Consider the following 24,686-nt stretch of genomic DNA (forward strand, 5'->3'; position numbering starts at 1 on the left):
GTGTTTTCTTGAAGCATTTATTGGTAAGAGTCCATAAAAAAATGAACATGTCTTTGATATCTCTACATTTCCACCTTTCAAAAAACCAGGAGAACAAATACTGAAGGAAACATTAAAATGACGAACACCGGGATGAGAAACCTTTTACAAAAACACCCACGAGAGGTGGACACTCTGTCTCCTCTCTACTGAAGACGTCTCTCTCTTCTAGTCGTAAATAAGCGTCCTCTGAACAGATTGCCCTTCGCCTGTTCTTTTCTATTCACGCCATATCACCCCAGTTATTGTTCCATCGTATCAAAAAACAAGACGGCTGCTTGAATTCTGCTCCGGCCTAAAATTCAAACACAAAATTAAAAAGACAAGAAGTCCAATCATGGGAGAAGTGTTTAAACGTGTCACTTTACATCCGTCAGGCCCACCCACAATAAATACAGCGATTAAAAAAAGCTTCACTACTAAAAATGTTTCTTGGACAAAAACACAACATGAAGGTGAGATCTCTGCAGGCCGACCTCTGACCCCAACCCTAACCTGCACAGCCATGATACACTAATCATGGATGGCGCTTCTGCCGACAACTATACATATTCATGAGTGTGTGTGTGTGTGTGTGTGTGTGTTTAAAAAAAGGCTCCGAGTCCACCAAACCGAGGGAAGTGTCGAGCAGCTCTTTTCTTTTTGGACTCGGCCTCCTTCGGCCACAGTTTCTTCCTCTTGGTGTCCGTGTGTCCTGAAACAGAAGAAGAGGAAACAGTATCAGTAAATATGATATCAAATATAATATGTTGCACTCCCTCTCTCTTATAAGACTCCTTTAGCGGAGGGTTTATACGTTGCAACACATAGCTTAATATTTCACTTTCTTTAAGATGAATTAAACAACATTTGCTGGCTGTAAAATGGTTTTTAAAAGTAAGAAGTAATGGACAGACAAGTGCTCAACAGTGTGTTTGCGGAAGTAAAAACCTTGTTCATTTTCTCCATAGCCGATATTATTATTAGCAGTGATGTCATAACCACCACAGGTAGACTGACCACCAGGTAACACGGTTTATTCAAGATATCGGGGAAAAAGAACTACACTACCCACGACCATAGAGTGTCACAGCTTCATCTCTAATTGGTGGAGCTCACTGTTACCATGGCAATGTTTCCCTCTCTGCAACATATGTGACAATAGTTTTGAAAGCTAGTTAGTTGGCTAACAGGAAAAGTGCTAATCACCTCGTTATGTTGCAGTGAATGTAATTTATATTTTCAACAACACAAGCTATTACAACACTTGAGTTCACAGAATAAACACGATAACAACAACTTAAGTTACATTTAAGAAGAAGAGGTATTATTCACAATGGATTGTGGGATGTGTAGTTCCTTGACTCAAGAAAAAATATGTACACAGTCTTGGACCTTTTTGCGGCAAATCCAATGTTTTATAGTCACGAGTATTTGGGTGCCTGGATGGTAGAGGTTAGAACACAGAAAGGTTTACAGACCGATGCAGAGCTGGATAAACACTGAAGCTTCAGAGTCCACCACATGGTGACCTGTGTGAGCATCGACTCTATAGAGAGGAGGGGGCAGGGGGGAGACAGCTCTCTGTAATGTTTAGAATTTAGACTGCAGTACCCATTTTAACCACTAGGTGTCAGAGTTACATACTGCTCCTTTAAACTCTTACTTTCATTTTTCAGCAGAAGTTAAAAACATGTTTTCTGAGGAGCCGTACGAGTAGGGAGGTATGCATGTCTTTAAAGGGAAGCCGTGTGTGCGGGTAATTAATCAGCCCCTGCATTGGCGGGTGGGCGAACCTCTTGTTAGTCCGAGACTCTGTAGGCCGTGCTCCTCCTCTTCCTCCGAGGGGTTTTGGGCGGAGTTCCTCAGGTAGCGCTGGTGCAGGGCGATGCCGGGAAGTGCGTTCTGTCTGCGGCGACGGAAGTCTTCGTCCAAGGAGTCTTCAGCCGCGACGTCTGTGGGTGTGAGCAGAGCACAGCAGAGTGGGAATGAAGCACACCTAAAGCCTCTCTTCTCGCTGTCTGGCCTGAGGTGTTCACACCAACATTTAATCTTATCTGTGTTGCCCTCCGCGGTGTGAATACAAACAGACACATCTATTAGAGCGAGTTGAGCACACGTGCAGAAAAGGCGTGTTGATGTAACCGAGGAGAAACTACAAAGATGATATAAAACAGGAAGTTCAAAGAGTCCCTCTTCAAACCTCAGAGTTTTCATCCAGCTGCCTTCATTGTGATTAGACATGTAAATAAAATGAGATGTGGTTATTCTTTGGTTTTATCATCACATGTTCAAGTCAACTTTTGACGACCTCAGAGCAGATAGAGTTCCCCGCCTGAGATCTTTGGTGACCCTATAGAGGGACCTGGACCCCAGATAGGACACCCTCACTGTCCCTGAAGTTCACATTCGAACTGTAACAAGACGTTCAAATTCAAAATGTACATTTATCATCCTATCAGGCCGCATTAAGTAGTTTGCAGTTTGATCCAGCAGAGGGCGCCCTCAACATAACTCGACCATTGTATGCACTCTTAACCTTAATTCAGGAGAATCAAACTGACATGAGGGAGACTCCTCTCTCTGCAGACAGCAGCCCACTGGTAGCAGGTTTCACCCATAGACTGTAAATATTGGTTTCACCCCAAAAATCACAAACTATGATTGGCTATTTATAAGAATCACTAAAATAAAGTCTATAAAATCATTTTGATTTAGGACAAACATCTTCTTCTTGAGTCCTCAAAGAATAAAGTTATGAAGATTCATATGTTGCCGTTCTCTTGTGTTACTTTAAAGTAGATGTGCTCGATAGAAAGGGTTAATAAATGTGCTCACACACTTCACTCCTGTGTAATGCTGCGTTCAGGTGCTCCTCGGATAATCCCAGTTTCCAAAATTGAGAAGTTGATTTGACTTTATATTGTTACTGTCGTGATGCCTCGTGTTGTCATGTTGATGGAGCATTGACTGTAAATAATCAGATACTAGTTGAAAAATGCTAAACCTCTGTCGATCCAGCAGAGGGCGCTATTGCACCATTAATATAATACCTGCAGCTGCACCTCTCCTGTTTGAGATCCTCCCTTTGGTTTCTTTCTTTACATTAATTTAACCCTTTCCTTACTTAATATCCATGTGTCTGATCTCTCCTTTAAATCACATGAACATGGAACAGACTTACACATGCAGCACAACAACCAGCTGTGTAAGCAACGGGCTGCAGCGTCACCTAGCAACAGGTCGACGCAGGCGCAAACGCCGATTCAACCAGCAACAATCAGAAATTGAAAGAGAAACGAAGCAAGTAGTTAAAAGTCATGGCTCCTGATTATCAGCCACACACACACGACCCTGAAGACTGATAACATTACTTTATGATGTCTGGATATCTGAAGGCCTCACCCTGCCCTCCACTTCTCTCTCTCCCTCTCTCAAAAATATGCAGTGAGGCTTGTGTAAATAAACTAGCCTAGAGCGCATTCCTCATGACACACACACACACACTCACTCTTTGTCTGTACACAGTGACCTCTGAGACAACTGCAATCTTACACACTTCTCCATTTGACTTGTTTACTGGAGTTATAGCATGCAGCTTTTTTTAACCTAACTCCGAGTAAAAGTTGGATTTTCCCAGTTAGAGGGGGATGTGTCATGTTTAAGGAGACACGATTGAGCTTTTTCCTGAGTTTGTTTTTGTGTCTCTGCAGGATTCAGGTGCTCATGCTGAAAGAGATGAGCGCTTTTCAAAGAAAAAAAAGGTCTTTATGGGAGTGTCGAGGAGAGACAAGCACACGGAAGGGTTCATCAGTCATGAAATAAGGTGTTTCTGTCTCCAGGGTTTGTAATGAAAAGCAAACTTACCACGCAGAAAAGACAAACACTTCAGGGTTTAAAGGTCCAATCAGTGAGATGTGTAGTGAGTGAGATGATAAAGGTATCTTACGCTATGATCAGACATTAAGGAAACATGTTGAAGTGCTGGCTTCTCTGACAACAATGCAGCAGCCAGTATGTCCTCCTTCTAACTTTAGATTCTGCTCCTGAATGCTCTGGATTTGTTTGGACCAGAGAAGGTAGGTGGTTTTAAGGCGACCCACACACTGCCGTTTTGGACGCCCCTCGGTTTACCAGATATGAGAGCAGTTATCAGGTCAAACCAACAGGTGTTGCAGCGATGGAAGCGGGTCAAGAGAAGTGGTTCAGATAGAAGTGATTGTACCCGACCTAAAAAGCCTCTGCATGTTTCTAATAAGCTCCACGAGCAGAAACGTGCTCAAACTAGGATCAATATTGGAGATGCTTTTGAAAAATGGAGAGAGGTTAGAACACAGAAAGGTTTACAGACCCATGCAGAGCTGGATAAACACTGAAGCTTCAGAGTCCACCACATGGTGACCTGAGTGAGCATGGACTCTAGAGAGGAGGGGGGGGGGGGGAGACAGCTCTCTGTAATGTTTAGAATTTAGACTGCAGTACCCATTTTAAACACTAGGGGTCAGAGGTTCATACTGCTCCTTTAAAGAGGTCATATTCTGCCCTTTTTGGGGTTCATATATTTAATCTATGTACCTACTTTTGTACGTTCACAATAGCTAAAGTTATAAAAAAGTGTCTGTTTTCATGTACTGCTCGTCCTTGCTCCCTCTCCGCTCTGAGTCCGTCAGCTACGCTCTGCTGAGCCCACACTGTTAGACCCCACGTGGGCCAAGTCTGCTCTGATTGGTCTGCCGATCCGCTCTGTCGTTATTGGTCAGTTGCTCAGCACGCGTCTCAGAAATTTCAACATGAGGCGGGGCTAGAGGGGGGCTAGAACCGAGCGTTACATGCGGCTAATGCTACAGCTAACAGGAGGACGTAGGAGAAGCCGCGTTTCCGCGGACTTTGAATTTTTGCACATAGATGTGCCTAAACATGCACAGGACACTTGGAAAACACACTAAAGAGCATATAAAACCAGAAAAAGCATAATATGGGACCTTTAAGGGTAACGTGGTACGTTTGCTGAAACAAAGTCAATATTTCCTCGGGATCATGTCGTCAGTGACCAAACCCAAACGTGAGTCACCTTTTCTCACACGGAGACATTAGTAGGATTAAATGAATGAGCACACACGAGCTGTATGATGAGTGAGTGTTCAAACAGAAGCAGCCACTGTGGTTTCCTTTATTGCAGTCTGTGTGAAGCAGGTTTCAGATGTGATCAGGCGCACACACACACACACACACACACACACACACACACACACACAAACCTTAGTGAGAAACATCACACAAAAAACACTGCAGCAGCTTTATTACAAGGTTCCACAAACGGAAGTTTATTGACCAAATCTGAATTTTTTTTTCTTTTTACAAAATCTGAAAATTCCCCTGGCTGTCATAGAAACATGGAATTTGTTGTTAATGGTTTGTGTTGTTGATAAAGTTATAGTAAAAACTACAAAGCAGCTTCCTGGAAGCAGCGATCATCATGCAGGAGCAGAGAGAAAGACACGGTGGAAGTCTCAAACACACAAACCCATGTCAAAGTAAGAAAAGAGTGCACACAGTCGTTAATTTATTAAAGCTCTATACGTCCATCATATTACACAGGCGTGAACATGGTGACAGGTTAGCAAGGTGGAAGTTCAAGTTAAAGACATTCAGAGCAAAAATAAACGACATGCTTGAGTGTCAACGTACAGCGAGGTGTTTCCCTGCAAATACTCAAAAGACAACATCCCCAGAATCAGGAGAGTGTAGAGATATAGCACGTCGTCAGCGTTGATCACATGGCACAGTAAAAAGTACAGTTTCATTATTGTACAGAAACTCCAGCTAAACGCCCCCCCCTCCCCCGTTAATAATGGAATAAATACAAATATACAAACACGGTGTCGCTCGCCTCTCCTCAAAGTGAGAGAATTGTTCTTCAGGGATAAAGATGGAGGAGAGACCAACCGCCAAACCCCGTAGCAAAACGTGGTCACAGCCAGTTTTTTTCCAGCTGTATGTTTGTCGAATTGTTTGTTTGAAAATCGAGATAATTACTTGTTATCCAGTCTTAGGAGCTGCTCCTTACCATTTACTGTTAGAGATTTTAACTGACCGTCCTCCTCCACTTCCACGCGCTCCTGGCCGTTCTCCACAATCCTGTGACAAACACACAAGAAGGCAGACAAGTTGATGAAGACAGAAACACATGGCGTCCCCCTAGGAGAGTTAGAAAAGACGATCAATACCAGCTTTACCTCCTTTTTGTAACATAACAATAAGTCTTTTTGTAAAGTGTCTCGAGATAACACTTGTTATGAGTTGACACTACACAAATACAAATTTATTGATTGATTGATTGATGTCTGCAAAGTAGATAACAAGCTTCAGTGAGAAGATTAGCTTAGCACGAATACCTGAAAAAATCAGAAACTGTTTCAGTCCTGAGATAAGAAAACGTGCCTTCAGCTCAGGTGTCACATGCTGTTCATTCGATTTACCGAGAGGCGACCCCATATCAATCAATCAATCTTTATTTATACAGCACCTTTCAGACAAATTAAATTGCAGTTCAAAGTGCTTAACAAGAGTGCAGAAAAGTTATTGACGAAAAAGTAGTTTATAAAATCATTGAGAGACTAATGCACACCAATAAGAATTAAAGAAATATACATATAAAAATGAAAAAATAAAATACGACACATAAAAGAAATAAGATATTAAAATGAATACATAGGAGAAGAATATTTAAAATTGTAGTAGGATAAAAAAGACAATACAAAAATGTTAAGATTTGAATTTATATAAAGCACTATATAAAAGCCAGACTGAATAAATGAGTTTTATATGGTCGAAGGTTTTGTCCGTCAGAGCCTCAGTCGACTGGACGTAAATAAGAGTACTTTTATTCCACTCCTGTGAAAATGCTGATGAGGTAATTACCGCTTTGTCGTAATTTTTCTGCCGTTGATGAACTTGGTGGAGGTCGACACCGATCTGAAGTTACCCATACCTCCGCCTCCTCCTCCTCCTCCTCCTCCTCCTCCCCCTCCACCGCCAAAAGACGAAGAAGAGAATGAAGTGATCCCTCCTCCACCCATCTCTCCAAACGAGCTAAAACCTACAGAGAAGAACACGTGTTTCAAAAAACACCTCCGTCAAGATGTTTATACATTTAGTAGAGTAATGCAACACATTAAGGTAAAAGGTAAGCACCTGAATCAAACCCTGAGAAGCCATGCCCAAAGGCTGGGAAGCCTCCAAAACCAAAGACGGGCCCCGCCATCCTGCTTCGGCTGGCGCCCCTCTGACGACTGCGACCTCCTCCGAAGTAATCGTCAAAAGGGTCATCAGCTGTGGAGGGAAAACGCAAAAGTTCAAACTAGGCAACTTTTCCCACTCATAGACGATACCTGGGCGGGCCGCCAAGGTTTATTCATGGCCAGCCAAGTATATTCCCCAACCTTTATTTTGGTTTACCAATCAATTCCCCGCATACGAGCTAAAGAGAGAGAGGGGGGGTAGACCATCTGAAGGTCTTATTGATTAGGATGCAGAATAAATAAGTACCTTATAATAAAAAGAGCTGGATGTCATCGCATGCGATTGTAATTTCCGGAACAATCTAAAAAAAAAAGAAAATCCTAAACCGTCCCATCCTAAAGTGCCCACCACTTATTCTTGTCCTAAAACCCTGTGGACATGCGACTAATTGCGTGCTGTCGATCTGGGTCACAGCAGCAGGATGAGGCTGGATCAGTGCCACCGTCTGCTGAGAGAAGACTCCTCCTTCAACTTCGGAGGAGGCAGCGACAAGAACGCTTCGCTTGTTTCCCTCCGACAGAGAGCAGAAAATAAAAATTGGTTCCCTGACTGTGTTTCTTTCTGTTCTCAAAAGAAGATGTAAGGCGTCAGTGGTGGTCACAGAAATGCTTCTGCTTTGTGTTCATGATTCAGAGTACACATAGAGACAGCTGGGGAGGAAAAGTAAAGGTAAGGCGTTCTGACAGAACTTCATGAAACCTGTCAAGCACAAAGGAGGGATTCAATCTGTGAAGAATGTGCCACACCTTTAGTACATGAGGCTGCCAATGGAGCTTAAAGGTCACATATCCTCCTCCTCTTCAACCAGTTTAAATGTCTCAGAGCTCCTCAAAACATGTGTGTGAAGTTTCTTGTTCTAAATCCACTCTGATCCTGTATTTGATCATGTCTATAAACCCCTCTATTTCAGCCCTGCTCAGAACAGGCTGTTTCTGTGTCTGTACCTTTAAATATGTAAATTAGCTGTGTCTGACCATGCCCCCTCTCTGGAAGGGGCTTGGGTGTACTCGGTGCTTTCTCGCTCCATGTCCTATTGTTTACGTTGAGAAGGCAGACTCAGAGGGCAGAACAAACACCTAGCTGTGGGAGTGTCACCCACCTGGGGGAGGGGCTACTGCCCTTTGTGATGTCATGAAGGGAAAATCTCCAAACAGCCTGTTTGAGCACACATTTTCTGAAAAGTGGATTTTTCTCATCATTGGGGGGTTTGTAGACAGACTAGAGACACATATTAGAGTTAGAGGAACATGGGGAAGTGGATTTTAAATAATATGTGACCTTAAAAATGTACAAATGAAATCATATGAATACGTCTATTTGTTTTAGTGCAATATTTCATTTAAAATCTTCCAAATTTTAATTTCAAGTGTGTAAAAACAACCTCTTGGTATCTGCTTCTTCACATGTCCATTTAGGAATGAGTGTGTGCTGTTCTTGGAAGGCAACTAAGCCCTCCCCACCAAGTGAACCTCTACAAACACCCCCCCCCCCCCCCCCCCCCCCTCCAGGTCTGCTGGCCGCTCTGAGGTGAGTGACAGATCCAGAGGACCAGCTGCTGCTCACTGAGACGAGCTGCTGGACAGTCAGGGCAGAACGCTGGATGAGATTTGAAAAAACAGATCTGAACGCTCTCAGCCGTGTCGAGTTAAACAAATCAAAGAAATTGAATCAAAGAAAAGAAAGTTATTTATTCACAGATCTATTTGAGGAAGACCACTTGAGAGGGTAAAAATAAGCGCTACAAGATGTATCCTGTTTCCTACCAGCTAAGCACAATAAAGGTCAAAAAAAGAAGGTCAAAGGTCACATATTATTATATTATATTATCATATTATTATACTCCTTTTTAACCCGTTTAAGTAAGTCCCAGAGCTCCCTGAAAGAATGCTGTATTTCAGCATGTGAACACGACTCCTCTGTGCGACACAGCTTTACAGTTTGTCTTTTTTTAAACGCTCCTCGTTCACTGAAAAGAGTAAACAGCTGAGCTGACCCGGGCCAATACATACAAAACTAACACGGGTCAGTGTGATAAAGAAAAACAACTATCTGATGTCAAAGACGATCACGTTCTCGTCCACTTCCCTCTATTTTTAAGCAGCACTTCTAACAGCAGGTGTGCTGAATGTACGTGATTTTACGATGTTTATGTGGCTCAGTCGCGTCGAGTCGCCATGATTAAAATTTGCTGCGACTCTCTGAGACCCCTCGCAGACGCACACACTTGTCGTTATTACATCTGCTTTTGTTTAATACTGAAGCTATTTTTGAAAGCATTCCAGTTGAGTGATGCAGAATCTCGATCCATCCTCCGCCTGCATCTGAGCTCCATATTTAGAGCTCCACGGGGTGAAGTACACATGCCGTCCAATCAGCCTTCAGCTGAACCCAGACGGCTCAGGACAAACCATGCAGGCCAGACGGGTGGCTCTCAACCGGTGTAGCCTCAGGACCCTCCACCAAACTCATTAAGGAGAAATAGCCCCCCGGATTTCTGAGACTTTTCAACCAATCAGATTGATTTAAAGAAGAGTGGTACGGTTTGGACCGTGGAGGCTCAACACACGAGACAGAACCAAACAAAAGGTGTTTAAAAAGCGGTCCTGCTGGTACTCTAAGCTTGTTGTTTGTCTACAGTAGTGCTGTCAATCAATTAAAAAACATTATTTAATTAATAACAGGATTTGTTATTAATGAATCACATCTATCGATCAAATGAGAAAGACTGTATCACTCTCCAACATCGATTCTTTTAAAGGTCACATATCCTCCTCCTCTTCAAACGGTTTGAATAAGTCTCAGAGCTCCCCAAAACATGTCTGAGGATGGCCTTTTCTCATCATTGGGCGGTTTGTAGACAGACTAGAGGCACATATTAAATATACTGTATGTGGAAAAATGGACTAAACCTCTGTTAAATATTTTGTAGAGTACTTACATCACCTCAAATATATCCAGCAGTTATCAAAACCAGTCCTTCATTTTATAGACATAACGGGACGTTATATCAACATGTTTATCGTCGCCATGGAAACACTGGATGTTACATCCGCTGCATAAGGAAGAGTGAGCTGCTGCTGAAAGCTGCCGTTCTGTTGCTGTGATAAAAACATCATGTAGATCATACTCGGATACATTAGCTCGTCTGTGAACATATCGACTCGGAGTTTGTTTTCATCGGGAGGTGGGGGTGGGGGAGTAGCAGAGATTCCCTGCTCCCATGATTCCCGTCATCTTTTTTCCTGAAATAATTTCTCTCTAATGATGCGGCCTTCTGAAGCCACACTGAGGCACACCTGTGACATTTAGTGGCTGATGACCTCCCCAGGTGAACTTAGTGCCTGATGTTTGTGAAATGCCACCTGCAGCACCGTGGGGGGGGGTCATTTCCACACAGCAGGAGCAGCGAGCCTGTGCACTAATTAGGAAATAAAATAAATCTACACGCTATGAAGCTAGAACCTAAAGGGTTTCTCCATCATGCTGGGTTATCTGTGTTAAGTCTTTTTAACAGATAAAATGATGCAGCTGATAATAAGCCAAAAAACTAAAAATGGACTCACCAAAAAACTCTGCAAATGGATCTCTGCCACCAAAGAATTCCCTGAAGACGTCCTCAGGATTACGGAATGTGAAGCCGCCGCCGCCAAAGTGATCATAATGGCCTCCTGTAAAACACAAAACATCAGTGGAGATGATTAATAATGAAGCCTACATTTTAAAGAATAAAAATAGCGTTTTTTTCACTGCTGCCAACATTATATCAACATTAGCCTCGTTCACACCGCCACACAACTCCTGAAAATCTCCTGAAGTTTTCATGTGTGAACACAAACAGCTGACTGTTTCTCCTCCAGCCTCCTCGTATTTATTCTGTTATTAACTACTAAAATCTTATCAATCACCTCCGTGGCACAGATATAAAGTCATCGTGTCCTTACCTCCTCCTCCTCCTCGCCCTCCTCCTCCTCCTCCTCCTCCTCCCGAAAGGCCTGCTTTGCCGTACTGGTCGTAAATATTCCTCTTGCTTTCTGTTTTGGAAGAGTTTGGACTTTAGATAAAGAGCAATAAAACAAACGTACAGAGAAATCTTTAGAACATGATTACTGTCTGACTCTTGATCAGGCTTCTAGCTCCTTCTGAAACCACAGTGCACACATAATGTCACATCCACAGCATGATTTCTTGTGTTTACAGCAGATTCAGAAACAGGAACGAGACCATGGACTGTATGAAACTGAACACCTCGGTTAAAGAAAGGGAAGTGAATGCAGAAGCCTGAGAGATGCGTTCTTAAAGTCACAGGTTTGGTGTGCAAATGGACTTGTTGTGAACAGCTGATATCACATGTAGACTCAACAAACACAAGACTGACATTTAAGACATGAACTGTGAGCTTTTTTAGACACAGCACGATCAGGAAGTCTGGTGTTCTCAGCTGAAGCGTTAAAGGCTTTATATGAGATTTTCACACTTAAATATAATAGAAATCAAGTATCTCCTCTGAAAATAACTCTGTGAGTCATGACTGTCTACAATGGGTGTAACACCTGAGTCCCTCTGTCTGTGATGTTTTCAGAGTTTTCAGAGTCCTATCTTCACTTTGTTTACATCGCCGGGACGGCCGGCTGACTCCTCCCCTCGTGTATAAAAGTTGTTTAATTGAGGGACTAGAGAAAAGAAGAATAACATACTGTACTCACTGCTTAACTGTGTTTCTAGATCACGCTCATTTCAGGTAAATTTACATGCAGTGTGAAGATACGAGCAGAATAAAGATGGACAAGATGGAAGAAGACACAGGTTCAGTTAGACGCTTCACAAGCTTTGTGTTCTGACTGCAACATTAAAGTCCTGTGTCAGTCTCGACCTGTTGAAATTACTGAACTCCTCGCGGTTTTAGAGACATAACAGATGTCTTCTATATCGGCTACAAGTTTTTGTTTTGTGCTACAAGGCTATCAACCTTTACCAAAAGTGAAGGCAGAGAGCCCTGATTCATTTTGAACGGTGTGTTTCAGAGGAGCTCAAGGTTACAGTCCGGTGTGAAAGAAAAAGTCAACATGGAGTCGAGTCATATTTCTTACCCACGCGAGGATGGACCTCCTCACCACAACTTAACAAATACTGGTTATAAACCAAAGCCACCAGGGCGATGTGGATTGTGTAAACTAAACTGGGATAAGAACATGAACGCATCTAATACATGAACCGTCGTCTTTCTAGACAGTCAGAGAAACAAACCGTCTTCATGTTGGTTCATATTCTGCAGAGAGATTCTCACCATCTGAAAGCACTTCATAAGCCTCCGACAGCTCCTTGAACTTCCTCTCGGCCTCCTCCTTGTTGTCGGGGTTTTTGTCTGGATGCCACTTTAATGCCAATTTTCTGTAACTGAGACACACAAAGCACCAAGTCAAACATGGGACATAAAAATAGAAGCACACGCATCGTGTATGAGATTAGGAGTGTAAATAAGCCGATCGCTTCTTGGAACAGAGCTGAGGGTGGAAAATATGAATGTATGTGTAACGGACATGCTCCTATCAGACACACAAATCCACGTGCACGACGTCTTTTTTTAGATTGGCAACCATGCCTACACCAAACATACTAACTGCTACAACCACTCTGTGAACACATACTCTCTCTCTCTCTCTGTCCTCCCCCCCCCCCCGAGCAGAAATAACAAAGACAGCCTGAACTCCAATGAGGCGCTGCGCAGGCTCACACAGCCGCTGACGCTGCATCAGCTGTTTGGTCTGAAGCCCTGCAGCAGCCAACACAAAGATACTGCGGATGAGACCGGGGGACCCGATGAGAGCAGGGGTCAGCCGGGAAAAAGGGCTGAACACAATCCAGGGATTGACTTTCCTTATGGCCGTGTGTTCTATAGTGAACAGTCGAAAAGCCTGCTCAATGGAGGACAGAGCAGACTGACAATGTGCTGCCGGTCTTTGTGTAGTCTGGGTTAGGGGTTAGGCTGTGTGTTCTCAGCGACAGCCATTATCTTTGACTGAACGCTCGGCTCGTGTTAACGCCTGCTCTCTGAATGGATGTATGAGATTGTAAAGATGTCTCATGTGAACGACTCTGGAGTTTTTTCCAACATCTCTGAGGTTTTAAAACACTCCCACGCTGCCATTAAAATGTGACTTTAATTACATTCAACAACCGCCTTAGTGGGAGAGATGTCAGAGTGGGAGAGATGTCAGAGTGGGAGAGATGTGAGAGTGGGGCTGCTACACAGGGAGCGCAGCAGAGCGGTTTGGGGGGTACCTCTGCAGTACTCGGGGAAGAGCCCTGGCACCTCTCCAGCTATCAGAACAACTTCTGTATTTTGGTCCGCACAAACAGTACCTGCTGACGTCTGGTGCACCTAACGACGGATCTTTATTGGGAGGAGGAAGTCACCTGTCAGACAAACTCTGATCTGTGATCGTGTTCAAGCATGAGAGAAAAGCTCGGCCATTGTGGGAGTCTGACTCCAAAAGAAGCAAGGTGCTCTCCAAATCGGCAGAATTGTTTTTTTTAAGCATCGTTATCGGCCCCTGATTTTCACAATCAGTGCGACCCTAATGACCATCCATCCAGGTACTTGTGGAGAAGTTAAGTCACCTATAAGCACAACAAGTCCACCTTCTCCTGGCACCCATGGAACTTATGAACCCACATCACCATCCCGAGCGCCGAGCGACTAACAAGGCCAATAAATCAATCAGAGATCATAGAGTGCGAGCTGGGGGGTCGAAGGTTGATTTGACTTATTGATTGGCCCCATTAAAACACTGACTCAGAGTCTCAGCTTATTTCTGTGCTCTGCATTACCCAGAGTAACTTTGTACTCTCTCTGAATCCAAACAGAAATGTTGCTGTACTTGACATTTAAATAGAAAGCTCAACTGACAGGAAATGCTCTTATCAAAACAAAGCATAAACCGGAGGAAGTGCAATTAACTGGAGAGGTGGGTGAGAGTCGGGGGGGGAAGGTACGTGACATCATTACAACAAGGTTACAGGAAATACAGTGGAAACTTTCTGCATCTCTCTCTCTCTCTCTCTCTCTCTCTCTCTCTCTCTCTCTCTCTCTCTCTCTCTCTCTCTCTCTCTCCCTCTCTCTCCCTCTCCCTCCCTCTCCCTCTCCCTCCCTCCCTCCCTCTCCCTCCCTCCCTCTCCCTCTCTCTCCCCCTCTCTCTCTCTCTCTCTCTCTCTCTCCTTCCCTCTGAGTCCTGGAGATTTAGCAACATGGGGGGGAACTGGAGTAGAAAAAACTTACGCTTTTTTGATGTCATTTTGTGTTGCATTCTTGTGGACTCCTAATATCTGGTAGTATTCCACCATGGCTCTGTCGGTCTGCCTGAGTTTGACGTTGCTGTCCTCTCCCCTGTGCGGTCTCTATGGAAAAAAAAAGTAAAATCTGTTAAGACATGTTAGCTCGGAGAGATAAAGCCCACAAACTGCGACTGAGCGTAGCCGTCTAGATCTGAGGGGTAAATCTGGGAGGGGGGCGGGAGTGCGACGGCATTAAGCAGGGTGGCAATACTCAACAATGTAATCAAGTGCACTGAAAATAGAGATGCAGCGAGGAGGACAGCTAAGCTAAAACAAGCCCAGGAATATTACATAACGAGCAGGTGATCATCCCCCACCCTGAGGCTCTAACAGAAGAAAACGTGAATCATGTTTTACTCTTTACATTTTGGAGACAGCTTTTAAAGACTATGAAGCTGCTTCTTTTCTTCTTCTTTTTTTATTACCTAACATGTAAGTTATGGAGCGATGCCTCTCAAAAACAAGACGGGACAGGTCTGATGTTAAAGCATCAGAAAACATTCAGTCCCACAAGATTTCCTTTTTGTCTTTGCAATACTAAATCACTGTGGAGGTTACCTGCAGCAACACATCATGATGTACCTAAAACCTCCTGTCCACTCTGTACCCATCTGCAACTGCTAGCAAACACAGAGTCCACTTGGAGAGGCTTCATGGTGCAAAGCTTCTGTGCAGGATACACTCACAGTTGAGTTCATCCAAACTGTTAATTTAAAGGGGTCATATTCTGCTTTTTCTGGTTTTATATGCTCTTTAGTGTGTTTTCCATGTGTCCTGTGCATGTTTAGGCACATCTATGTGCAAAAATTCAAAGTCTGCGGAAACGCAGCTTCTCCTACGTCCTCCTGTTAGCTGTAGCATTAGCTGCATGTAACGCTCGGTTCTAGCCCCCCTCGAAAAAAATTTGCCAGTGTGACGTCATTGTCAGTGTGAGATCACTGATCTAAGCCCATTGGCTCGTTGTGGCAAGCCCTGCAGCTCATGTTGCACGCCTGTTAACTTCTGTAGCACGCCCACGATATGCCGTAGCCTGCGGTAGCACAGTAGAGCTAAGGTGCTAATGTTTATGCTCCCCTCGGAGCCAAAGTGGCTGCATTCCCAATATGGTAAAAGGGGCAGGACATTTCTGAGAACCGTGCTGAGCGACTGACCAATTACGGCAGAGCCGACAGGCCGACCAATCAGATCAGACTTGGCACATGTGGGGACTCTGAACGTGGGCACTTCAGAGCCTTAGAGAGAGAGTCAGAAGAGAGCCGGTGCATGGAGCGGCAGTTCATGAAAACAGACACTTTTTTAGAACTTTAGCTGTTGTGAACATACTTTAGTAGGTACAGGTGATTAAATATATGAACCCCAAAAAGGACATAATATGACCTCTTTAAACTGACATCACAAACATGTCCTTAAATGTCATCTGTGTAGCAAATACAGACTTCTTAATATAAAGAGTTGGGGATTCAATTCAAAAATGCAATTTTTAGATCATGGTCATTTCTATGAAGGCTGTTAAATCATCCATTGATTGGGCGATGTCGTGCGCCCCATGTGCAGAGGCTTAAGTCCTCATTGCTGTGGGTTCGAGTCTGACCTCGGCCCTTTGCTGCATGTCCTCCTCCCCCACATTTCCTGTCTCTCATCGGATGTCATCTCAAGAAAAACATCACATCAATCCTCTTTTACAAGGTAAACGAGACACTTAAAACCATCGAAGCCACAGGCCAGTGAGACCATGAATTATGAAGATAATCCAGCGAGGAGGACTACTGAGTGGGGGGTGCACCGTGTCCTGTTTGTTTGCTATTTTTAACCTGTGGCCTTTGCTGTTGGATTGTGTTTGTGTGTGTTTGGAGCACATGGGGGTGTGTGTGTGTGGGGGGGGGGGGATGTTTGGCACATGGCAGTGGCGTTGAGTGATTTCTGGATTGTACATGGCGGCACTGAAACTCCTCTCTGTTGGTTTCCAGAGTCAGGCTGTAACTTAAGATCTCCCTTAAGACACTTCATGATAGAGCCTTTCTTTCTCTATTGAATTCATTAGAGCCCGACCCGACCACGATCAGAATCAGAATCAGAATCTGGGTTTATTGCCAAGTACATTTACACATAGAAGGAATTTGACTTGGTGTATTGGTGCTAAACAATTAACAAGGAAATAAAGCAGAACTAGAAACAACTTAAATAATACAGAATAAGAAGATATTAAAATATATAAAATAGAATTTAAAAATGTAAAATATAAAAAATAAAAAACACAAAATGTACAAAAGATGCACTTTCATCAGATCCAATATTTACCTATCAAAGACATATCGAAATAATGCCGACTGATATGAAAACCGACCGTTCTTATAATGCAGAAGACGAAGCTAGGGCTGATTTAGAAAACCCATATTGGTCCGGTGCCTGACTTCTTCCTGATTGGATAAAAACAACACTTTTACATAACTCAGTATGAAGATATGTGGCTCACCGTTTTCGACCTGAGATCTGACTCAGCACAATCTATGTCACTTTATTCTTCTTACTTCAGCCCTCAATGACCCACTCACCTGGGTACCGCCGCCCCCCCTCGGAGCAGTGGGAGTTAATGGACACAAGTGCCTGCTACAGATGTTCCTATTGGTGCTCGTGTGTGTGTCTGTATGTTCATGCATGCGTGCATGTGCAGCGCTGTGCCTGGTGGTACCATCTGACCCAGATCTGATGGATTCTGCTCAGCTCGTTGGGAGCAACAGATGTAGGTCAGTCAATCCCATAATGCCTCAGTGAACAAGAGGTGATCTTATTGAAGGTTTCTATTCCCAGACAGAAGAACTCCAACATTATACTTTTTTTTTTCCTGCAGTAAGCGCCACTAGCTTTAAATAAATGTGATGAATAATTAAGTTGTATAAATTGTGAATTTGAGGAGAGTCGAAGAAAAGAGGGGCGCGCAGCTTTCTGTGAAAATGTTCTGTGCAACATCTTCTCTCATGTTTGACGAGTTTGTTTGACAGATGACTTCAGCTGTCCACTAAAAAAAACAATATCTCTGAATCAATAGTGAGGTATTCGATTCCAGCATAAAATTGATTTGGCACAAGTAAACATCGGCTACTGACATCGATTCATGCCGATGTTTGTCAACAGAGCCGATATCGGCCGATACCGATGTTGAACCAATGCATGGCTGCATCCCTAGTCTGTGTCTAACTTTGAAATGGTTAGCTCAAACCTGCACTGTTTCATCTCAATACTTGCTCTGATGATTTCCCTGCTTTTTAAAAAAAATTAGTTTGAGTTCTGACTACTCAAAATGTTTTTTAAACCTGAGTCACATTCTCTTTTTCAAGCCACAGTCGCACACGTTATATGATCCTCTCAGTGTTTCACAAACATTCAGTCACACGGTCATGACGCCTTCAGGCGGACCGCCATAAATAAATAATACTTTATATATAAATAAAATATTTTTTTTGGTTTATCCAGAACATCGCTGCATGTGAGAGTGAGATGCAATTGAGAGAGAGAGAGTCCGCTGACAGACGGTGTCCTGAGTGGTTTTACACAACAGACAAGTCTCACCAGAAATTCAATATACTAAAGATAACGATCTCGATTTGAGGCCTACAGCGCCACTGGAATTTCCCCAGAAATGTCAGCCATCACATGTTATCAGCACTCTCTGGCACACTTACCGAACAATGTTGTTTATTGTATCAGCTGTGCTATCAGCAGGGTATGGGCTCATCATTGTAAAAGCTTAACAATTTATGTTCCTACAGCCACTCCCCAGTTAATTACCTGCAGAGGTTTTTATCTCCTGATTAAAACACTATTAGAAGAACGTCGCCCTCAGTCGCTTCATTTCAGGCCCGTTCCTCTCTACCCACTGCTACGAGTTTAACTGTTATTTAAGTGATTACAGAGCATGCTGGAGTAAGTCCACCAGAGTACAGGAACCCTCAAACACCACTTGATATCAGACATCAACAAGTCAGGAGTTCTGGACATGAGGAGGGAATACGGCTCTGAGCAGCAGCAGCAGCAAACCAGCTCAAATGTAACACAGCTGACAGGAGAGACACACATGACAACAAAGACATCACTATGACACTACATGATTCACAGCAATGTGTAGAGTGTCATTCTGTCTCTACAGAGAGTGTATCAGAGGCTCCTTTGAGTTTCTATCTGGATTTAACTATAGACTTCAACAGGCCTCAATCTACAGGAAACAACAGTAATGCTGCATTTATGAGCTCCGAGGATGCTCCCAGTTTCAGAGTTGGTAAACAGCGCTTTTTTAGTCTTCTGACTTTACACCGCAGGTCACACGTACACATTCACACCCTGATGGTAGAGGCAGCTGTGTAAAGAATACATCAGTATCAATTCATACACCGCCGACGAAGCAGCGGTTAAGTGTTTTGCCCAAGGACAAATTGAACATGTGGCTGCATGAGCTGGGGATCGAACCCCCGACCTTCCGGGTTGAGGGACAAACTACTCTACCACTGAGCCACAGCCGCCCCTGTTGGGAATTTTTTCTTCTCAGTATGTAATGTGTGGCTGCTATGTGTACATTGGGAGTAAATCTAACCCCTGATTAGGCGAATAGTAAATCATAGGTTTGGGATTTTTGAGTGGCACATGAGGAGCCAATCAGATCTCAAGTGGCCAGCCCTCTGGACACGCCCCCTGCTGGAAGCTATCACAAAACTGTGGATTCTCATCATTGTCTGGAGCTCTCTTTAAGTGAATAACTTTCATCTTTACAAGGATCTCCTCTGAACTATAAGTAACTCTTTGTGTTTAAGGGGGGCTTTGTGAAATACAGGCCCCCTGAAAAACAGCTGGAAACATCAGCAGGTCGGTGCAGATCGTCAGAAACTTCTAGAAAGTCTTCAGAAACAGGCTGTCAATATTAAAAAAGGCAGCCATACTGCAAGATGATATTAATAAAAATGGACCAAAAAAACATTACGTAACGAAGGGAAAAGCATCTCTAAAAATAGTCAGGTGGTAACTTTAATTCTGGACCCGGAAAGTCTCGTATTGCTGGAGCTTTATTAGCAACGTTCAGCCTGACAGTGACAGAGTAGTCTCTGCGACAGACGACGGTGTTTCAACACATTCAGCGCCCTTTCAGCATTATACTTTATATTATATTATTATATATTCCTCACCTTTGTTTAAATGAAATGTCAGATCCAACGGCGTCCCGAGTGTATTTGTCCCCCCCCCTTCTTCTTGTCTCCTTCGCCTGAGTGCAGCGGAACCTGAAACTGCAGCCGCTGGTTGTGATGTGGCTGGACGTCTGACCACGCCCCCCTATGGCATCCAGCCCCGCCCACATCTGATCCCGCCTCGTTCTGCGTGCTGCAGCCATAGGAGGTTATTACAAAAGAGAAACCGACAAGAGGTTACAGCGCCACCTGTCGTGTACTGTGAGGGGAAAAAAGGGGGATTTATGATAATTTTTTCTTGCCTTTAAAATTATTTAAATCTTAATTTTCCTATTTTTACCTATTTCTTTTACTGCTCTTACTTTCTTATTGCTGTTATCTTTTGATTTGCTTTTAGCTCTTTTAGTTTCTTACATCTTTTTAAATCTTTGGTTCCTCTTGGTCTCAGCTCGTGTTGTTGGGTTCTTGTGTTTCCTGTGTTCTTATGATGGTTCTTGTGATGGTTCTTGTGATGGTTCTTGTGATGGTCGGGTTATATATGTCTGTTGGGTATCGTGCACTTTGGGTTCTTTTCTGTTCAATTGTATTTAATTATTTTGAGTATTTTACATTTGTTATGTTCTTGCTGTAGTTTATGTTCTTCTGTGTTTGGTTTAATTTGTTCTTGTTTTTGCTGTTTGTCAAACATGTGTTTTAAAAAGGTGCTGTATAAATAAAGTTATTATTATTTTAATGGTTAATGTTTTATTTGTGGCGATTCCAGAGTCCGTTTGGAAACTAACCAGACAGAAAGACTGACAGATAATTCCTCTAATTCCATTTTTCTTTGTTGACTTTCATTGACAAACTTTGGTTTTCACAGCTTTAACACATGCAGGGCAACAAGAGTGAGTAAAGTCAGATGGGGCCCCATTAGGGGATTTCCTACTATCATTGTAAAATGTTCACATTTTGAGCCACTTGTTAAAGTTAGTCAGCCCTATGGGTCCCCCCTTACTGGTCTGGGACTCCCAGCAGTTGCCTGCCTTGCCTGTTGACAAGTAGCACCTGTGGGTGTGAGGTGGGGGGGCTAAGTAGGCTGAACTTGTGATAACCCAAAGACACAGAATGAGGCAGTGCAGGTTATTGGAGGTTTGAAGAAACGGTGCCTGAAACGGCACACTTGCATTGATTTTATATGGAAAATGAAGGTCGTTTTTGCAGTTAGAGCCGGCAGGAGCGCTCGCCAACGAAAGGAGACCCAATGAAAATGACAGATGGCTATTAATTACATCGGGCGTTATGGGCAGTCACTATCTAATTAGACTCTCTGAGCAGGAGGCAGCACAGCCATAGATAGCATGCACAGGTCATTCTTTATATTGCAGTCAATAGCGTCCTCTAAACATGGACTCTTCTTTTATTGTTATGGCTCAAGATTACAGATCACTTTGAAACTGATACAAGTGGATCATTATTATACAGACGAGGATCTTTCTAGACTGAAGCTGCTGCTCACATTCAGGCTTTTAGGAAACCAGGATCAAAGTTGGCCTCCTCCCTGTTCAAGTCTGGACAGGTAGAGATTACACAGACAGTGCTGCACAGTGCACACACACTCTCTCTTTCTTTCTCACTCACTCGCCCAGTTAGAGTAAATGTGTAATAATAATAATAATAATACACATTTTAACACGAAATTAGGGCGAGCGAGCGAGAGAGAGAGAGAGAGAGCGAGAGAGAGAGGGTTATGACATGCAAGAAAGGAGCCCGGGGTCGGAGTTGAACATGGGCCACCCACCTGGAGGCCTGTGTTGAATGTGAATGTTTCTCTACCAATTAGCATGTAGAAAAAAAACACACCTCCCCTATGAGAAACACAGTCTGTGTAAACGTCAACATCACCAGATCCGGGTCTCTGTATCTCAGTAAAATGACAAACAGGACATGTAAAGTTCTACTAAATTAATTGAAATAGCTCTTGATGCTGTTCCCAGAAAAAGTATTGCATGGACTTGAGGGTCCGAGTCTCTACTCCCCCAACACTGAAAAGTGAAACAGCATGCCCAACAGTGCTTCACTTCACTGCACTTTACCCCCCAAAGGATGCTTTAAGTCCTGTTTGTTTTGCTTTCTGTGCATTCTATCATTAAGCGGAGGGAATACTTAATTTGCATTTTGAAAACTTTACCTCAACGTTGACTCCGTCCGACGAATGAGCTTGGATTCAAAGATGTTGAAGGACAGGCCTGTAATGTAATGTTCAAATGTTCTTCGTGCAGTACCACTTATTGACCACCAGATGGCAATCTGTTAATATGGAACAACCTCTGATAGTGTTGCAAGACTTTTTCATCTTTGATGCAACACCTGCTGCAGTAAATATCATTCTCCAGGCTCGTGATTTTTTTTCACGTGTTTATTAAAGGATCAATCAGGTATGATTCATCTGTTGGATATGCCTCCTTGTTGTGTACAAACTCTCATTGGGTTAAACGCTCACTTTCCACTCGTGCACAGCGGTGTTTCACTTCTGGAGTAATCTTGTGCAAAGCAGGTTCCCTCCTTAACCCCCGTCAAGTGATTTTTGATGTTTCCTGCTCTGCAGCAAGATAAACAAGCCTAAAAGCTTCAATTAGCTCTTAAAAGGCCTACCGGCGAGCTAAAGTATATTACCTACTGAGGATGATTCATAACACCCAGCATTAACTCTGTCAGTTATAATCCATCACAAGGTAATAGTCTTAAATAAATCTCAGAGTAATTGAGATGAATCCCTCATTTCAATGACAAGTCTGCTTTTTAAGACCCAATTATCACTGTGAGTTCCCTGGCCCGGCGGATGTGCGGGGGTTCGGCCTCTGCGTTGGCTGTTTCAGCAGAGAGGAGAGAGGATGCGGAGATGGCCTCGGTCCAACGAGCGGCTGAAATCTTCCTCCTGCATCAGAGGGCAGGGAGATTTATGAGCAACGCACGCAATCTTAATTTGTGCTCAGCCCGATAATGCATCTCAAGGCCAGAATAGTTCTGCTCAGTGTTTCTTAACTGGATGTTTCTTTAATTATATGTCAGAGGCCATAAAACTCAGGAGGAGATTTTCCCACAAAGCACTGTTTTATGTCTCGTCATTACTGTGAATTACAAGCACTGAGAGAAAAAAAAAAGAAGCTAAAAGGGAAAAATGCAAAAAGAAAAAGTGGGTTTTATTCATTTCCATACACTCTGGTTATTTTTTCACCCTGTTGGTACACTGATCATTTGAGAGTCTTGTCATCGAACAGGCGAGAGATTGTTCACCTCACACGCCCGCCTCCTATTCGTCACACAATGGAAAGAAAAACAAACCTGTACAAGTACTGAATAAATGAATCATACAAGAGCAGTTGTAAACATATACATATTCACAAATCCATAATAACAGACAATCTAAGCCCATTACACATTTCAGACGGCGTGTGCACACTGACGCTGTGGATATCGGACATGGCGGTTATTTTATAGCTATACTAATCATCGGAGACGTCGCAAAAAACTGGAGTTCTGATGACCTCTACATGAAGGCTAAACACAAAAGCCCCTCCGACTCAGCAGCCCCTTGGCACACGGCGAGCTGGCTGCCCCTGTCCGTCTCTTATATTGCCTTTTTTATATGATGCCGCTTAATCTTTGGTGAAGAAGAATAACTGTCCATTCATGTGCGAGAGATTTCCTCCCAACAACTACGCACTTACGATTTCATCCAGAAGAGTTTTGACAGGTGATTACTTCAACGTTTAAGTTACTTAAAAGGGTTTTTTAAAAAAAGGCTTCCTACCCTGCGTCATCCTCGCACCTTTCTGCTCAGGCTTGGCACACACACACACACACACACACACACACACACACACTAACAAACAGAAAATCAGGCAGGTCAGTGCATCATTTGCTTTCCCCCCCCTCCGTCTTGTTTGTATTTTCTCTCACAAGTCTTTCTCTCACAAGCCGTCCTTTTCTGTGACATGGGGAGTCCACGGGGACAGAGAAGCCTTCGCCCCTCCTCAGCTCAGCTCGAACCCTGCCGAGGACTCGATGGCGTACAGCAGCTTGTTCCTCATCTGGTGCTGGTCGCAGAACTCGGGCAGCTTCAGCAGGTTCATGCAGGTGCTGGCGGTGGGCAGGCGTTCTAGGTCGGAGCCGCCGTTGTGGATGCAGAAGACCGGGTAGAGCTCCTGTGTGTGAGATGTTATTAGTGTCTGATTAATTGGCTGCAGTTAAGACAAAAAAAAAATCATATTTTAAATGTGTTTAAAGACGAGACGTGAATCAACTCATGCTGATGATCGTAATGTCCAAAGCAATCCCCATTAAGCAATAAATGTCAAATTCCACCGGGGGATAAATGTAAAAAGAGAGACATTAAGCGTTAAGGAAGTATAAATTTAGGAAATCAGGTTAGTGCTTGAAAGGTAGTGATGGCGTTGCGGGCCCACGCTTTGACCCTTGGATGAGACGGGAGGAATGGTCATTTCATGTTGTCTATCTGGCATTTTTTTAAATCAAGCCTCCCCGTGATGAGGCCACCTCATCTGCAGACTGTGACACTGACCGTTTCCATCACGAGCTGCGCCAGCCAATAAGCTCCTCCGCCTCTGATTTCATCCCATTCATTTGAAGTTTAGCGTGTGCGGTTCAGCGGCCGTACTCGCCCCATTAAATGGCTCTTCGGGGGCTTAGCTGTAATGACCCCATTTTTCTGACAATTACCGTATTAAACTATCGTTGCTTATTGAGAAACTGCCATTACCTCGGCTATCATTTTGGAAAAAAAGAGAGTTTCCATCATCTTTTTTAAATTGCTTCTCCTGACAGAGCTATTTCTTCTCTAATGAATCCTGGGCCGTTTCT

General features: G+C 43.5%; 2 protein-coding genes across 5 annotated transcripts in view; both read right to left on the bottom strand.

Annotated features, from left to right (window-relative positions):
• Window position 1: 1 nt before the first annotated feature.
• Window positions 2-19,947, bottom strand: dnajb6b (DnaJ heat shock protein family (Hsp40) member B6b). 2 transcript variants are annotated; one of them, XM_061065096.1, is made up of 10 exons: window positions 19,824-19,947; window positions 14,597-14,715; window positions 12,605-12,714; window positions 11,262-11,351; window positions 10,884-10,985; window positions 7,213-7,350; window positions 6,940-7,117; window positions 6,086-6,156; window positions 1,815-1,973; window positions 2-733 (listed from the first exon to the last, which is right to left on the bottom strand). In XM_061065096.1, the coding sequence occupies exons 2-10, from the start codon at window positions 14,659-14,661 to the stop codon at window positions 624-626; spliced, it is 1,023 nt and encodes a 340-aa protein (XP_060921079.1). In that variant the 5' UTR covers window positions 14,662-14,715; window positions 19,824-19,947; the 3' UTR covers window positions 2-623. The 2 variants fall into 2 exon arrangements, with proteins under 2 accessions (XP_060921079.1, XP_060921078.1); XM_061065095.1 differs by having other exon boundaries at window positions 10,884-10,988.
• A 3,037-nt stretch (window positions 19,948-22,984) lies between these two features.
• Window positions 22,985-24,686, bottom strand: part of ube3c (ubiquitin protein ligase E3C) — a 30,558-nt gene continuing 28,856 nt past the window's right edge. For all 3 annotated transcript variants that reach the window (XM_061064107.1, XM_061064106.1, XM_061064105.1), the window contains exon 24: window positions 22,985-24,010. In XM_061064107.1, coding sequence (XP_060920090.1) covers window positions 23,840-24,010 — 171 coding nt within the window. In that variant the 3' untranslated portion in view covers window positions 22,985-23,839. The remainder of the gene's footprint in view (window positions 24,011-24,686) is intronic.

Source organism: Labrus mixtus, chromosome 19 (genome assembly GCF_963584025.1).
Source record: "Labrus mixtus chromosome 19, fLabMix1.1, whole genome shotgun sequence".
NCBI lineage: Eukaryota > Metazoa > Chordata > Actinopteri > Labriformes > Labridae > Labrus > Labrus mixtus.

Coding starts and splice junctions, on each gene's coding strand:
- dnajb6b (XM_061065095.1), bottom strand. CDS start 14,661: ATGGTGGAATACTACCAGATATTAGGAGTCCACAAGAATGCAACACAA. Junction 11,352..12,604: donor TTATGAAGTGCTTTCAGATG/GTGAGAATCTCT, acceptor CTTCCAAAACAG/AAAGCAAGAGGAATATTTAC. Junction 1,974..6,085: donor AAAATCTCTAACAGTAAATG/GTAAGGAGCAGC, acceptor TCACACCCACAG/ACGTCGCGGCTGAAGACTCC.